The 15,341-nt window shown below is 41.0% G+C and overlaps 1 protein-coding gene and 1 long non-coding RNA gene across 4 annotated transcripts; both read left to right on the top strand.

Annotated features, from left to right (window-relative positions):
• The first annotated feature begins 2,321 nt into the window (after nucleotides 1-2,321).
• Nucleotides 2,322-6,025, top strand: LOC136957816 (putative nuclease HARBI1). 3 transcript variants are annotated; one of them, XM_067252014.1, is made up of 13 exons: nucleotides 2,322-2,687; nucleotides 2,969-3,039; nucleotides 3,127-3,303; nucleotides 3,394-3,455; nucleotides 3,538-3,624; nucleotides 3,712-3,753; nucleotides 3,822-3,995; nucleotides 4,075-4,097; nucleotides 4,444-4,488; nucleotides 4,594-4,763; nucleotides 4,833-4,948; nucleotides 5,045-5,156; nucleotides 5,251-6,025. In XM_067252014.1, the coding sequence occupies exons 1-13, from the start codon at nucleotides 2,530-2,532 to the stop codon at nucleotides 5,619-5,621; spliced, it is 1,608 nt and encodes a 535-aa protein (XP_067108115.1). In that variant the 5' UTR covers nucleotides 2,322-2,529; the 3' UTR covers nucleotides 5,622-6,025. The 3 variants fall into 3 exon arrangements, with proteins under 3 accessions (XP_067108115.1, XP_067108114.1, XP_067108113.1); XM_067252013.1 differs by having other exon boundaries at nucleotides 4,444-4,763; nucleotides 4,857-4,948; XM_067252012.1 differs by having other exon boundaries at nucleotides 4,444-4,763.
• Nucleotides 6,026-8,019: 1,994 nt separating this feature from the next.
• Nucleotides 8,020-9,829, top strand: LOC136957894 (uncharacterized). Its single transcript, XR_010878336.1, has 3 exons — nucleotides 8,020-8,056; nucleotides 8,461-8,578; nucleotides 9,095-9,829. It is a non-coding gene; the product is annotated as an uncharacterized lncRNA (long non-coding RNA).
• The last annotated feature ends 5,512 nt before the right edge of the window (nucleotides 9,830-15,341 follow it).

Genomic DNA, 15,341 nt, shown 5'->3' with positions numbered 1-15,341 from the left:
GGGATGGCGGGAACATTAAAGGTGTAGGTACAGTAAAAGTGAAATGGAACGCGTCTTTCTGCCTTGAAGCTGCGTGCGCATCAACAAGACCCCATCTATAGACAAGTTTACGCGCCAAATCCCAGGGGGCCGCCATAACTCTACACAAATGCATTTCATTTCCGCCGGAAGTGGTTTGCAAAGCGTCTGCCGGTGTAAACACAGCGATGTTGATGCTAGCTTGGGATCACGGTTCTACTACTTTGACATACTTGTCGTTTGACATTTACTATGGGATAAGTTGCCAACGTCGTCGCCATACTTTTAAGTACATTTTAGAGTAGATTTATAGTTATAAAGCTTTTGCCAGTCCATCATTTTGTAGCTTTTAACGTGGAGAAAAGGCAATGTCAGAAGATGACTTTAGTCGGTGATTCATTAGAACATTTGTTGTGTAGCTCTTCAGTCTCTCAGCAAAATGTAGGCTAATTATTTGGCTAAAGGATGCCACACGTATCAGACAGAAGTTGTTCTATAAATTCGTAGCCCGGCATTAAAAACATTTATAGTCGGTTGACTGATCGCGTTGTTGTACCCAGTCAAAGGAATAAACACACAGGAACATCATGAACATTCAATGGTCTTGCCAGTTATCCTGGCAAAACATGTAGCATAATGTTCTTTATTTATTGCCAGGACACGGTCCAAGTAGCCTAGGTATACATAACATTGAAAGCTAATTCGTTTGGAATTTCTAGGCTATTGATGTTACATGTTGATGTTCAGCCTATTAACAACTTCAGAAGGACAAGACAGGCAGTACACTGTTATCCTTATTTAAGTGGCTTGTCACTGCCTGAAGTGCCTACTTATCTATCTATTCTTCCTATGAACCCGGTTATGACTGCTTTAAACAAGCACCGGTTGGCTACACACCTCATGCCGGGCTTTTACAGATGTGTGTATTGGCACTTTGAAAGGTTTGAATTATTATATCCACATATCAATGTATAATTATTAAATCCACCACAAAGGAACACCAACAAAATGTGAATAGCCTACAAACAATAACCATACTACTGTAGTATAACTGTAACAGGCTAGAGGCGATTCTAGGTTTTAAAACTGGTGGTCGTAGCACTCTATCTAACCACTCGTTCAGGTGCTTTCTCGAGTGTTTGCAACCAACTACCGCACACGTCGTTCCCGAACCACTTTTCTTCATGTTGTAAATTGTATATCCTCTTTGTCACTGCGATATCAGTGCTTTGTCGGCACAACGGAGCTAGCTAGCAAAACAAACCCAGCTCGCCAGAACGGAAGTGAATTGCATCGAAGGGAGGAGTTTAGGAAGTAGAGCGGAAACGGCTCATAAACTTGTCTATATGTAAAGATAACATCCAAGCTAACAATTCCGCCAAATCTGACTGCAGCTTTGTATACCATATGTACCGTGTTATGGTTGTTTGAGTTAAACAACTCGCTAAATGAATTAAATGTCTGTTAAATGTCAAATCCAACTATAAATGTATAAAAGAGAGAGTTCCAATCAAATCTGAATTTGTTTTAAACCTAGAGGTTTAAAAGGCTACCTTTGCCTAAACTGACATGCACCAACTCAGAGAACTGAGTTTCAACAGCCATTTACACATTTAGTCTCTATTTGTTATTCAGATGAATAATCATTGGATTCAGGTCAAAAGTCTATCACTTGAACTAGTTGCATCACTTAAGACACAAAGTCAGCAGCTTGGCATACTGGCACATGGAAAGGATTAAACATTTAGACTTTCATCAAAGTAATGCTGGCTTGTCCTTTTTCATCAATGTCCTCAAAAAAGCAGGCTGCAGAGCTACTGTGTCTGTGGGGTGACTGTCTCTGGAGTGCTGGCAGGCAGGGGCAAGCAGGGCCTGCAGGCAGGCAGGCAGGCCAGCTGGATGAAGCTGTCCTGGGGTCAGGTCTGAAGAGAAGCTGTCCAGCTAGAGAGGGGTAGTCCAGCAAGGGGTCTGTGTGGATCTCACCATCCTCGAGTCTGTTGCATCCTCTGTTGAACTCTGTTGAGCAGGCCTCTGCATGACCCTCCAGACCTGTCAAAGTGAAGAAAGGGTCCATGTCAGTTGTGAAAAATGAAGCTTTTCCCATCTACACTTGATACAGACTTCAGTTTTGACTGTGAAATGCAGTGTCATTACTTGAACTTGAATCCAAATGGGTTGACCTCATGGAGACCCATGCAGTCACTCAAAACACGGGTTCGATTCCAAGCTCTGGCAAGAGTATTTACCTCTAAACTGGTCAATATATACACATCTGACAAAAGACCAGGGGCCTGTTGCACAAAAGTAGAATTAAGACATCCGGGATAAATGACTCAGCTGAGCTCAATGAAGCCAAAACATGTGCGTCCAGGCTTAATTGGTTGCACAAAGACCAAGCCAGGATGAGCAGACACGGATTCATTAAGCCAGGTGAAACCAATCCTGGATAGGTGCGCGCTCACGGCTCACTCAAATAGACCCCGCCACAGATCACAGATTAACTGATTTACCATGGCAACTAGAGCCGCGTACTTTTCCCCGTCGGAAGCACAAATCCTCATGGAGGCATACGAGGAGGTAAAAGATATAATTAAGAAGAAAGGCAACACCGCCACAGTGATAAAGCAAAGAGAAAAAGCGTGGCAAAGTATTGCAGACCGCCTGAATGCGTAAGTAGTGCACAATTACATACTCACCGCTCCGCTGAAACATCACAATTACAATTCAAATATTTAATTCACATCTCCAAAAATGCAGTTGTACTGTAATTATGAAACGGTTAAATTTTTTATTGAAATGCACTGCAGATATGAGTGAAATTGTGTAAAGTAACTCCATCACACTGTATAAAGCTATGATAAATTTTTTGATATTTTTACTGAAAACAAGACAAAAATACCAAGTAATTTTTTGCAGTGTGACTCCATTAAATATGTGTGTGTGTGTGTAGATTAAACATGAACGGGCCAAAACGGACATGGCAGCAGGTCAAAATCAAATACAAGAACATTCTGCAGAATGGTATGGTCCCTGACTAATATTTAACAAAGCACAAGCATATATTGTACCCAGAAGGTGCCTGCTCACACATTGTCTGTACTGTTTTAGCAGTGAAAAAGAATACCCACAGACAAGGCACGGGTGGTGGGTCACCAAAGGCTGACCTTACCCCAGCAGAGGACATGGCCTTGGAGCTAAATAAAGGCAGGCCCGTCTTAGAGGGGATCCCTGGGGGGAAAGAGACGAGCATAGGTTCCTCCCAAGATGCCACCCGCTTCATTCAAGGTATGTCCTTCCATCTCTACATGGGATACAACCACATTCATATTGAATCAATTTGGACTGTCTGACTTTGGTTTACCTATTGCCTTGCAGTGTCTGGCAGCACTGTGTTCCTGTTAGAGCCACCAGCACAAGCACCAGACGATGCTGATCCAGTGAGTACTCCATCAAAGGCATACTGTAGGCCTGGCATGTCTTGTCTACTAGCTTCAATATGAATCCGATTAAATGTGATAGGGTGAAGGCCCCAGTGCAGCAGCAACAGCACATGATGGAGACGATGATGAGGAGGAGACCATCTCTCTGGATTCCAGAAGGCATGAGGTATCATGTTAAGACTGTGAAAGTACTATTTACTCTACAATGGTGAGGAGTCCTCATCAAAATCAAAAAATCTAATTTCTTTTACAGGACCCAGATGCTATACAGTGGGAAAACCAGCCTGGCAACATAGTGCGTATTAATAAAAGGACACCACATCCTGCCAAATTCCAGCTGCGCTAATTGTATTGTGTTCACAGAGCTCACAAGCTATCAGAAAGTTGTATGGCAACCACCTCCGGCGCCAAATAGAACTGGCAGACATAGACATTCAGTACAAGAAGAAAAAGATGGAAAATCTTGCACTGGAGTCCGAAATAAAAAAGAGGACAATTAGGAAACTGGACCTTGAAATAAAAAAACTTGAGAGGGAGGTGAGATATGCCTTCAATGTACACTGTATGCTAACTGTAACACAAATGTATTAATCATTATTTTTCTTTCCTCCCCCAGCTCCAAGAAGATGACACAGCTGAAAATAAAAATTAGGTATATTCTCGTAAAGTCAAGTGAGCCATGACATATGAGCTCTTATTGTGAGCACACAGGACGGTGGCATCTTTCTAAGGTTTTTTTTATTTTCCCAGCAATCAGTACAACCAAGTCATCGTTATAAGGCATCGCCCTCTTTTGCCCACCCCCCCAGCACCAGGTGTGGCCACTAGCCTATATGAAGGCCCAAAATTGTGTGTTCCTTTCTGCTCTGACAATGGCATGCCCATTCGTGCGAGATGTGGTGGATGAAGAAGCACTTGTGCTGAGGAGAGCCTTCAGGCGAGAAAGGGTCTTCAGGGACCGGTTGGACCCACTGGCCTTCCCTGATGACCATCTATATGAAAGATACAGGTTTTCTGCAGATGGCATCAGGTATCTATGCAGACTACTGGGTCCCAGGATTAAGCACCGCACTGCACGGAGCCATGCACTGAGTGTGGAGCAAATGGTTTGTGTGGCCTTGCGCTTTTTTGCTAGTGGAGCCTTCCTGTACTCAGTGGGGGATGCAGAACAGCTGAACAAGGCCACAATTTGCCGCACAATAAGGAGTGTGTGTCTGGCTATCAAAGCATTAGCAGATGTCTTCATCTCCTTCCCTGGCCACAGAAGACTCTGTGACATCAAAGAGGAGTTCTATAGGATTGCAGGTAAGAGGATCTACAAATTACAGGACAACTGTTAACACATAGTAGGATACTCATTACTTTGTGTGACAGGTTTCCCCAATGTCATTGGTGCAGTGGACTGCACACACATAAGGATAAAAGCCCCCTCAGGTGCCCATGAGGCCGATTTTGTGAATAGGAAATCCTTTCACAGCATTAATGTTCAGGTGAACATAACTTTTTGATATTGTCCATTGACGAACACTCTGCATTGCCAGTGATGTGCATTGATTGGTGTAATATTCCTCATCTTATGATTTCAGATGGTCTGCAATGCTGACTGTGTGATCAGCAATGTTGTGGCAAAATGGCCTGGCTCAGTCCATGACTCCAGAATCTTTCGGGCCTCTGAAATCTATCAGTGCCTATCACAAGGTAAGCCACACAACCCCTATTTATAACCATCATGGCTGTGTCAAGAATATCACTGTGTTTATGAGGTAGTAATGATGAGATTTTGTGTTGACAGGTGAATTCTCTGGTGTGTTGCTGGGAGACAGGGGGTATGGCTGCCAGCCTTTTCTCCTGACACCTTTCACAGACCCCCAGGAAGCACAGCAGGCCTACAACCATGCCCATGCCAGGACCAGGGCCAGAGTTGAAATGACCTTTGGCCTCCTGAAGGCACGCTTTCACTGCCTTCACAAATTAAGGGTCAGCCCTGTTAGGGCATGTGATATTACTGTGGCTTGTGCTGTCCTCCACAATGTGGCCTGCCTGAGGAAGGAGAGGGCCCCCAGAGTGCCACCAGCCATGGACTGGGACAATCCGGCAATCTTCCCTGATGACGACAGTGGTCGGCTGCTGAGGGACCAATATGTGTTGAATTATTTTAGTTAGTATGTGTGCTTTCAATTTTGGTTAAATATGTCCTGCGGTGGCAGAGGAATTTGGGTTTTTTTGGGTTCGTTTTTTTACGAATTTGGCCTCTTATGATGTTTGTGCGGTATACTGTGTGTAATACAAGGCTGCAGGGAGGCTACTGCATCCATTCATTTGTCTGTTCAGTTGATGTGTATGGATTTGTCCTGCATTTATTTTAGTGTGCAGACATGCAGGGTGTGTTATATACAGACCTTTGAATGTGTATGTATCATTTTGTATAATATGCTTGGATTCTGTGCTTTCCATCTTGTAGAGTCACTGTGACTTCAGTTTCGAAAGGAGCTGATGGTTTACCTGCTTTGTTTTGTCCTTATTCAATAAAGGAACATAATGTTACACATTGTGTTTTTATATTCATATGGAATGTGTATTTGTTTATATGACAGAGTACTAGGGCCACACTGAAGAAAAAGGATAAAGTCATAAATTTATGAGGCTGGTTCTTTCTGCAGAAAAGCTACATATTGTTTTTACAGTTTTGATACTTATGACAATGTGATACTTAATATTCTGGCACATCAGCATGTCTTTGTTTATGAAACCATACTGAAGTACAATTTCACGAAATGCCCCACATCTGTCATTTTAACAACTGTCCTCCTTTAAAACAACTGGTTACAATATTATGACTTGTGTTTTTTTCCCCTCTGTGGCCCTAATATTCTATCATTTTATATATAGCCTTATAGTCTATGGGAAACTGTAAATTATCTAATGATAGCAACATCATCTAAAAATCATTTTTTATCCAAAATCATTGAAATTAATGATCACAAACGTTTAAATAATGACAGTGGGTCTAGTTATATGTGATAACAATGTATAGTGAGCAGTGAAATAACTATTGGTTTCCATTTGTGGTGACTGCTGACTGACATTAGGGATGAGATTAAATAGATCCTGGAATTTAGCCTGGTCTGGAGCAGGCTAGCTCCACAGAATAAATCTCCATGGTAATTTATACCATAACATATCCTCCTGCCCCCTATCCATCTTTAGTGCAACCGGATTACGGATCAATTGAGCCAGGATCACCAAGATATCCTGGCTTAATCCCTTATCCTAGTTTTGTGCAACAGGCCCCAGCTCGACCTTTGCTTGTAAACAGTGATTCTGACTGTCAGAGACCTTTAAATAGCCTAACTTACCGAAATTGGCTAAACTAGCCTGGCTAACGTAGGTCGCTTTCTCAGGGCATATGACGAATGAAACAGGCTCGCCTTGAAAAATCTGATATACTGACTATCTTTAGCAGGCCCTTGTCTACAAAAAGCAGTCCTCCCTGACGTTTTTGGAGTAGAATTGAGTGAAATACAAAATTGTTTACACACTGCCAGTGGGCGAGCCGAGCCTGACTCTGAGGCTAACGTCAAAACAATGTAAGCGCCTATGCGGTCTCCCTGCCGCATAGGCTTATTACAAAGACTTTCACGCCCCAAATCACAATTATGAGCCGACAGGTCTGTGGGGAATTGCTTTTTCTCCTACAGGCTGCTCTCCTCGACCTTTTTGATGAACAATTCGCCGAAATGCAAAATGACTCACTAATTAAAAACAGAGAGGAAAAAAGCTAGAGCTACAGTAGCTACTTTTCGAGTTCGGTTTTCCGTCACTTCAGAATCACGATCTAAAAGGTCTAAAAGTGCTAAACCTTCACCATAATTCAAGAGTAGTGTACTTTCACAAACCCAATCATTAATTCTAGCTTAAAATGTGTAAAAACAGGACTTACCGAAAGTGGCTGCCTCAAACACGGCTATCACGGGACTCAAGTTGAAAACAACAATGGCCGCCGAAAAAGAATTTATATTCGTAACGGGGAGCTGCGATTGGAAGCGAAATGAAACAGGGGCTAAAAAACGAGGGTGGGGGCTTGGTCAGCACACAATTTCAAGAAAGCGTGTGTGTCAAGGGAAGGCTGAGTGTGTGAGAATTTGGAGCAGGGGAGGGGAGCAATTAGCCAAGCATGCATGTTTCAAATATTCACTAAAAATCGACTTTTCATCTTACAGTCAACTTTTTCTCAGATTTGTATATTAACCCTTTGAGGAGTACGTTCTAAATTTCTCGACTGTCCCCCCAGAGTGAGTTCTTTTTGCGCGTGAGTCTCAACGTTCCAGAAATTGATTATGACGCATTAAAATCGAATTTCTATACAATTTCACCATTTCTCGATTCGCATTTGAAAGTGACCTAGTTTGCACCCCGTATTAGTGACGACTACATTGGTTATTTTGTTTATCCGACCTTCTCGTGACGTATTTCTTCCTCTTCAGGGGATTCAAGTTTTGGCTATGATTCTGATGCCAGAAGTACTTGTATAATTCTAATTATACCACCCATGTATTTTGCACGATACTGAGATGAAAGCAACTGTTGTATTTCACAAGGTGATGTGTTTGCCAAACTAGCTAGCTCATAGTGTAGTAAAGTGTCAATCAACAAGTTAGCTGTTGCTAATTTCCTAGGCTATGTTACGTTGTTTGTGTGGTCGGATTATAACGAATACAACATAATTCAGATACACCCAGTCAGTCTAACTTGATTGCTATACATCGTTGTGTTCTCTCTTCCATCTCGTAAACCTACGGAGTTGGCAACCAGACCGTGTTCTCAAAATAAGTTACTGGAAACCAGCAAAACAAAAATTAAAGATGCATTACAATCATAGCACATTAGTTTGACTGGATGCACCTGCATTATTTTGTACTCATTATAATCCGACCACACAAACAACGTAACATAGCCTAGTAAATTAGCAACAACTGCTGATTGTCAACCATGTGAGCCATAGGCGAGACTGGAGAATGACTCCCAGACCCCTTGACGAAAGGCGATCAAGCAAGCTCATGCAGCTTGGATACCTTCAAACCTTTTTGGTTGGCTTCTACTTTTCTGGGAAAACCTTTCTGGTGAGTAGATTATTTATAACCACAAATTACATACACATACCTGTGGCATGATATTGAGATGAAAGCATGACTTGTTGTTTTCCACGATCTGATGTTTTTGCTAGCTAGCTCGTAACTTGCTATGTTTAGTCTAATTAGAGCAAACACAATAATGCAGACATCCATTCTAAATTGATGGCTAGGTTTTGTGATCTATTGCTACCATCTACTGACATTCATTTCCGTGTTGTTGGAACATTTATTATTCCTCATTTATTGTCAGGCCACAGTTCAAGTATTGCAAAAATGAGGCAAGTGTAATTTGTTTGGAAAATCTAGGCTAGAGCTACTTGATGGAAGACATAGAATAAACCAGACTTTATGCTTATTCAAAATAACAACTTATTGAAATGACAAGACAGTAATGTATGACTGTAATGTTTCATAGGGTTATGAACACACCTCTTGTCATACCACTTGACTGCTTGCTGTTGACCGTTTTCTATATATTGAACATCTCCCTTTCTAATTTTACAGGTGAATGTGAATGTTGGCCCACACAGGCCCCGTTCCAAGAGACAGAAAATGTTGAAAGAGGGTTGCACTGCTGTACAAATTGTCCATGTATAGTACTACATTGCCATCTCTCAGGTGTGCAGAGCAAGTAAGGTACAAGGCAAAAAGCAACCCATCCCTGCTGAACATCAACTAAACCGTTGAGCACCTAATTCCTTGGTGTACCAGCAGTGGCTAAAAGCCCATCTCCCATCCCACATCTTCACCACATTGCATAGAGGGACTATAGAGAGCATCCCGAGGAGCTGCATCACGGCCTGGTTTGGGAACTGCACCACTTTGAACCGCAACTCTGCAGAGGATAGTGAGGACAGCCGAGAAGATAGTCGGGGTCTCTCTTCCCTCCCTCACAAACATACCTAACGGTGCATCCGCAAAGCCACACGCATTGTGGACAAACCCATGCACCCCACACGCACCTGTACATCATCAATATTTTTGCATATGGATGCTACCTCAATAACTAATGTTCACATATGGTATTAGTATATTATGTTTACATTCACATATTGTATATTATCTGTATATTTAGGAGGTTCCCTATATTTTAGCTTATCATAGATGTAATCTATGTTCTGTGTACTTATATGTTATGCCAGGTTGTCTTGCGTTGTCTTGTCTTCAGTGCCCAATTTCAGTGCCCAGTCTGACCTTGTGGTGTTCTGTGCACCTGACAATAAAACACTTGAACTTGAAGTATCCCATCCTCTTTGTGTCTTGGGGAATTTGTCACAAATTTAATCTTGTCTTGTTGGACCAATTTTATTTACCTAATTCTACTTAGTTGTTGTAGTTGTTTAGGTTATGTCAATGTCCTGGAAGAATGTTGTTTCGTTTCATTGTGTAATGTAAGTGTATGAATAAATGCCAGTTGACATGTCAAGACAACAGACGGGATGTCCATAGTGGATCCTGTGTAAAGGTCCTAAATATAGCCAGTAAATCACACAACTCAAACATGCTTGAGTTGTGATATGTTTTATGGCTCAATGTTTGTGCTAATGATATTCATTGATATGTAACGTGAGTGACGTGATTGTACCCTTTCCTGGACATGTACCTGAAACGAATTCAAGGATGCTGTGGTAAAAATTAAGAAATGTGTTTGTGTGGGTTTTTTATAGGTTGTTGCGAATTAGGGGTATAACTTTACTGTCATTACTGTTCCGAATTTGAAATATTCATATAAGTGAATCCACAGTGATCGGATATGGTATAGGATCGTTTGTAGCTGTCGACAAGCTAACTTGGCTATTACCGATAATATAGGCTGCCATGTTTTTTGTTTTGATCAGTACTCAATGCATTGTGGGTGTCAAAGGGTCAACGAGATAACCTACTCTTCTCACGAGAAAATAATGAGGTGTACGGGGTAAAGTGGTACATCATCGAAGTTCATCTTTGTTGCCGGAACACAAAAGAATCCAAGATGGCCGCAAGTAAATACGAGACGAAAGACAGATGAATGTCAGATGTTTTAGATGCATATTTGTGAATGTATATCTATTATTTCGATCTCTGGTTGGTTATACAATAGGTAAAATGTGTTGAAAGTGATAGCCAAGTCAAGGAAAACGTATAATATTATGGTTTACTAGGTGACGTGAGTAAAGCGTGAGTTATTTTTGGTTAGCTGTTAGCTAACATTAGCCAACTAAATTGTCTGAACGTTTACATATGGATAATAAAGGTATACTTTTGCAAAATATACAGTACATTGAGACTTATGTTTATAATATACACGTAGGCTACTGCTGAAGGCTCTATTGTGACGTAATAAGCCAAACTGGACATTCTAAGGACGCGTTCGAAATCACACCTGTGTGATCGTACTCCCCAGGGCCCACCCAGAAGAAATCACACAGGTGTGATCGTACTCCTCAAAGGGCTAAACATTCTCAAGAGTCTTCATATGACCTTGTGATTGGATCAGAGTATACGTTTTTGGCCGGCGGATGTGTAATGCATTATTTTAGCGTTAGCGATAAATTTGATTTGCTTTATATCAATCATTTTTAGAGGTATGAAGTTGCCTTTGCACATGGTAACATGTTGTAGTGTCTTCCACGTGACATACCAAGTTTGGTGTTGATATCTCAAAGATTTGCTTAGATTTGACCAAACGTCCTGTTTGGTTGCTTTGTTGCACATTTTGATTGGCTCTACCGGACAAACGGTTTTGAAAATCAGAAATCCCTATGATAACTTTTGTGAGGCTCAGTCTGGAGATCATCTATGGCAATTTTGAAGAAAATTCTACCAAAAATGTAGGAGGAGTAGGGAAAAAACGTGTTTCCTTAATCTTTATTGTACAGAAAAATCCAATATGGCGGCCGTTATAGCTTCCAGAGGCTTTTTTGTTCCTCATGAGAAATAAGGCATATGTAATGAATTTCAGAATTTTGGGACTTATGGCCTGCAAATGGCATCAATTTGAAAATTGACATATTGGGGCGTGGCCTGTAGCGCCACCTATTGTCTCACATGGCCCATGTTTGGTATGGTAGTTACTAATGGTCTGCAGTTTCAACATGCCAAATTTCACAACTTTTTACAGTACTGGTCTAGGGGCTGCCATTGACTCCCATGGGTAAAAAATAATAATAATAAATATAGCTGCAAGCAGCAATGGCGGATTCCTCCAAAACATTGCGAACCATTGAAAAATGTATATTCTTCACAAATTGTCACTGTATAGAAACATCCATGCTGTAGACTTACCAATGGGATACCAAATCTGAAATGCAATACCATCAAGATCCACAAGGGCTTTTATTTCAAGCCAAGGAGTGAAGGGAGGGGGCTTGGTGAGCCTACCCATTCCCGAAAGCCTTGGATCTTTGTGTATCAGGGCTTGGCCTGTAGCATCACTTATGGGTGATATTGGGCCATTTGTGGTGTGGTAGTTACTCTTGGCCTATACTATCAATGTTTCAGGATTTTGAGAACTTTTTACCATTGCATACAAAATCGGAAATGCAATACCATCAAGATCCACATGGGCCTTTGCTAAAGACCAAGCAATGAGTGGGGGCTTGGTCAGCCCACAATTGCCTGAAATGTTGTGCATGCGTCTCGCCAAGCTTGCGCGTGTGTCAAGGGAAAGGCTGAGTGTGTGAGAATGTGGAGCACGCGCGCGCTGAGGAGCAGAGGGAGACATTACATTGGAAATTTCATTAGCAATTAGCCAAGCAGGCATGTTTCAAATATTCACCAAAAATCTACTTTTCATCTCACAGTCAACCTTTTCTGAGATTTGTGTACTAAACATTCTCAAGAGTCTTCATATGAACTTGTGATTGAATCAGAGTTTTTTGACTGGCGGATGTGTAAAGCATTATTTTAGCGTTAGATTGAAATAAATTAGATTTCCTTTATTTCAATCATTTTTTAAGATATTAATTTGCCTTCTCACATGGGAACATGATGTAGTGTCTTTCACGTGACACACCAAGTTTGGTGGTGATATTTCAAAGATTTGCTGAGATTTGATCCAACTTCCTGTTTGGTTGCTTTGTTGACGATTTTGATTGGCTGTACCAGACAAACGGTTTTGAAATTCAAAAATCTGTTGAAGAATTCAGTGAGGGTTGCTCTGACGATGATACCTGCCAATTCTGGGGAAGATTGGACAAAAATTGTAGGAGAAGTAGCAAAAAAACGTGTTTCCTAAATCTTTATTGTACAAAAAAATCCAATATGGCGGCCGTTATAGGTTATTGAGGCTTTTTTGTTGCCTTTGCACATGGTAACATGTTGTAGTGCCGTCCACCGATATACCAAGTTTAGTGATGATATCTCAAAGATTTGCTGAGATTTGACCCAAGTTCCTGTTTGGTTACTTTTTTGCTGATTTTGATTGGCTGTGCTGGACAAACGGTTTAGAAAATCAAAACGCCATGGGATAACTTTTGTGAGGCTTGGTCTGAAGATCATCTCTGGTCATTTTGAAGAAGATATGACAAAAACTGTAGGAGGAGTAGGCTTTCAAAGGTTTTTGATACAACCGGAAATAGCGGAAAATCTATATAACCGGAAATTGAACTCGCTGCCATTGACTCCCATGGAACTAGAATAATAATAATAATAAAACTAACAATAACAATAGGTTTCCTCCTTACGGAGGAATCCTAATAAAACTAACAATAACAATAGGTTTCCTCCTTACGGAGGAATCCTAATAAAACTAACAATAACAATAGGTTTCCTCCTTACGGAGGAATCCAAATAATAAAACTAACAATAACAATAGGTTTCCTCCTTACGGAGGAATCCAAATAATAAAACTAACAATAACAATAGGTTTCCTCCTATCGGAGGAACCCTAATAATAAAACCAACAATAACAATAGGTTTCCTCCTTACGGAGGAATCCTAATAATAAAACTAACAATAACAATAGGTTTCCTCCTTACGGAGGAATCCTAATAAAGCTGCAAGCAGAAATGGCGGATTCCTCCTAAGATTGCGAACCATTGAAAAATGTATATTCTTCACAAATTGTCACTGTCTAGAAAAATCCATGCTGTAGACTTACCAATGGGATACCAAATCTGAAATGCAATACCACAAGGGGTTTTATTTCAAGCCAAGGAGTGAAGGGAGGGGGCTTGGTGAGCCTACCCATTCCAGAAAGCCTTGTATCTTTGCATTATTTTCGTACGCCGTCTCCTTCCTCATTCATTTAATTGAATAACCCATAGTGGGGAATACTGGGTTCATGACCCCTTTGTCTGATTCGTAGCCAAGCTTCAGTCTGGTCTAGGTTACATCAATAAGATTAAACGTTTGATTTGAGTAATTTATTTTGTCAATTCATAACCTTCACATTGCTCTTGTGCTCTGAGAGTGTGTGTTTGTGTGAGTAATACGTTTCTCCTCTTACATACTGGTTATGCAGCATGGATATTGCAAACAACTTCACATAATGCTAACCTTACCCTATCAAGTAAGAGTTGCCCATTAAATGTACGGCCTAGACTGCAATGTTTAAAATGAGACTAGTGATTAATATAGCACCATCTTAAAAAGAGGATTAGTATTGTGTAGTATATAGTATAGTGATTAGTACTGTTATTTCAGTGATTGACCAAATATTTTTGTCTACTGTTGTTCAAGTTCAAGTCTTGTATTTTCAGATTCACAGAACAACACAGGGTCAGACTGGGCACTGAAATTCTTAGGACAAGACAACCTGGCATAACATAACATGACATGAGTACTCAGAACATAGATTACACCTATGATAAGCAGACATCCCAACCTGCAGAGACTCATTTCCGGGAGGTAGCTCAATCCGGACGCATGATGTACCCCCTCAACCTGCACGTACCCCCTCAACCTGCACGTTGAAAATAATATACAAAACGGTTTCTTATATACTAATGTAATAATTGGACCAATATGCTGTTCTTATTGGTCCAGAAGACGTTCTCAAAAGTTAATAAATCCGTTTGTATCATAGATATATATAAAGGCTAGATGTCTCGTCCGCGTTGCCGGACAATGGAGTCGAACGTCCGCACATGGAGGCCATCTTGCTACAGTCAACTCGCTCACCCATAACATTGTGTTGATTCTAGATGTACTTTTAAATGACCATAACTTTCTAAATTTTCAACCGATTTTGAAACGGTTTGGTTTGTTATCAACATCAGAGATGTCGGTATTCCACTGCATACTTATGAATAATTATGTTATTTAAAAAAAAATTGAATAGAAGTATGCAGTGGCATAACGGGAGTCAGGTGGCTGAGCGGTTAAGGAAGCGGGCTAGTAATCAAAAGGTTGCCAGTTCGATTCCCGGCCGTGCAAAATGACGTTGTGTCCTTGGGCAAGGCACTTCACCCTACTTGCCTCGGGGGGTATGTCCCTGTACTTACTGTAAGTCGCTCTGGATAAGGGCGTCTGCTAAATAACTAAAATGTAAATAACGACATCTCTGACGTTGATAACAAACCAACCACTGCCTTTTTGAGTTCAATTTTCTCAATTTTTCAGAAAAGCGGTGGGTGACGTCAAGCGCCTTTCTGACAACTGACCAATGAGGACGAAGAGAGTAGGTACGCATGTACCTTCCCTAGTAACCTACCTTAGTTACCAGGCTATGTCTCCTCAAACGCCAAAGCATTTCAATAGCTAGCTACTATGGCGATTAAAATGCAATTACTTGCTTGCATTTTATTCGCCATAGTAGCTAGCTATTGAA

Source organism: Osmerus mordax, chromosome 15 (genome assembly GCF_038355195.1).
Source record: "Osmerus mordax isolate fOsmMor3 chromosome 15, fOsmMor3.pri, whole genome shotgun sequence".
In the NCBI taxonomy this organism is placed as follows: domain Eukaryota; kingdom Metazoa; phylum Chordata; class Actinopteri; order Osmeriformes; family Osmeridae; genus Osmerus; species Osmerus mordax.
This window is presented reverse-complemented; position numbering and strand designations above follow the sequence as displayed.

Excerpts from the sequence above, each read along its gene's own strand:
- LOC136957816 (XM_067252012.1), top strand. The coding sequence starts at position 2,530 with ATGGCAACTAGAGCCGCGTACTTTTCCCCGTCGGAAGCACAAATCCTC. Across the intron at positions 2,688-2,968 it reads ATTGCAGACCGCCTGAATGC|ATTAAACATGAACGGGCCAA; the intron begins GTAAGTAGTGCA and ends GTGTGTGTGTAG. Across the intron at positions 3,304-3,393 it reads TGCCACCCGCTTCATTCAAG|TGTCTGGCAGCACTGTGTTC; the intron begins GTATGTCCTTCC and ends ATTGCCTTGCAG.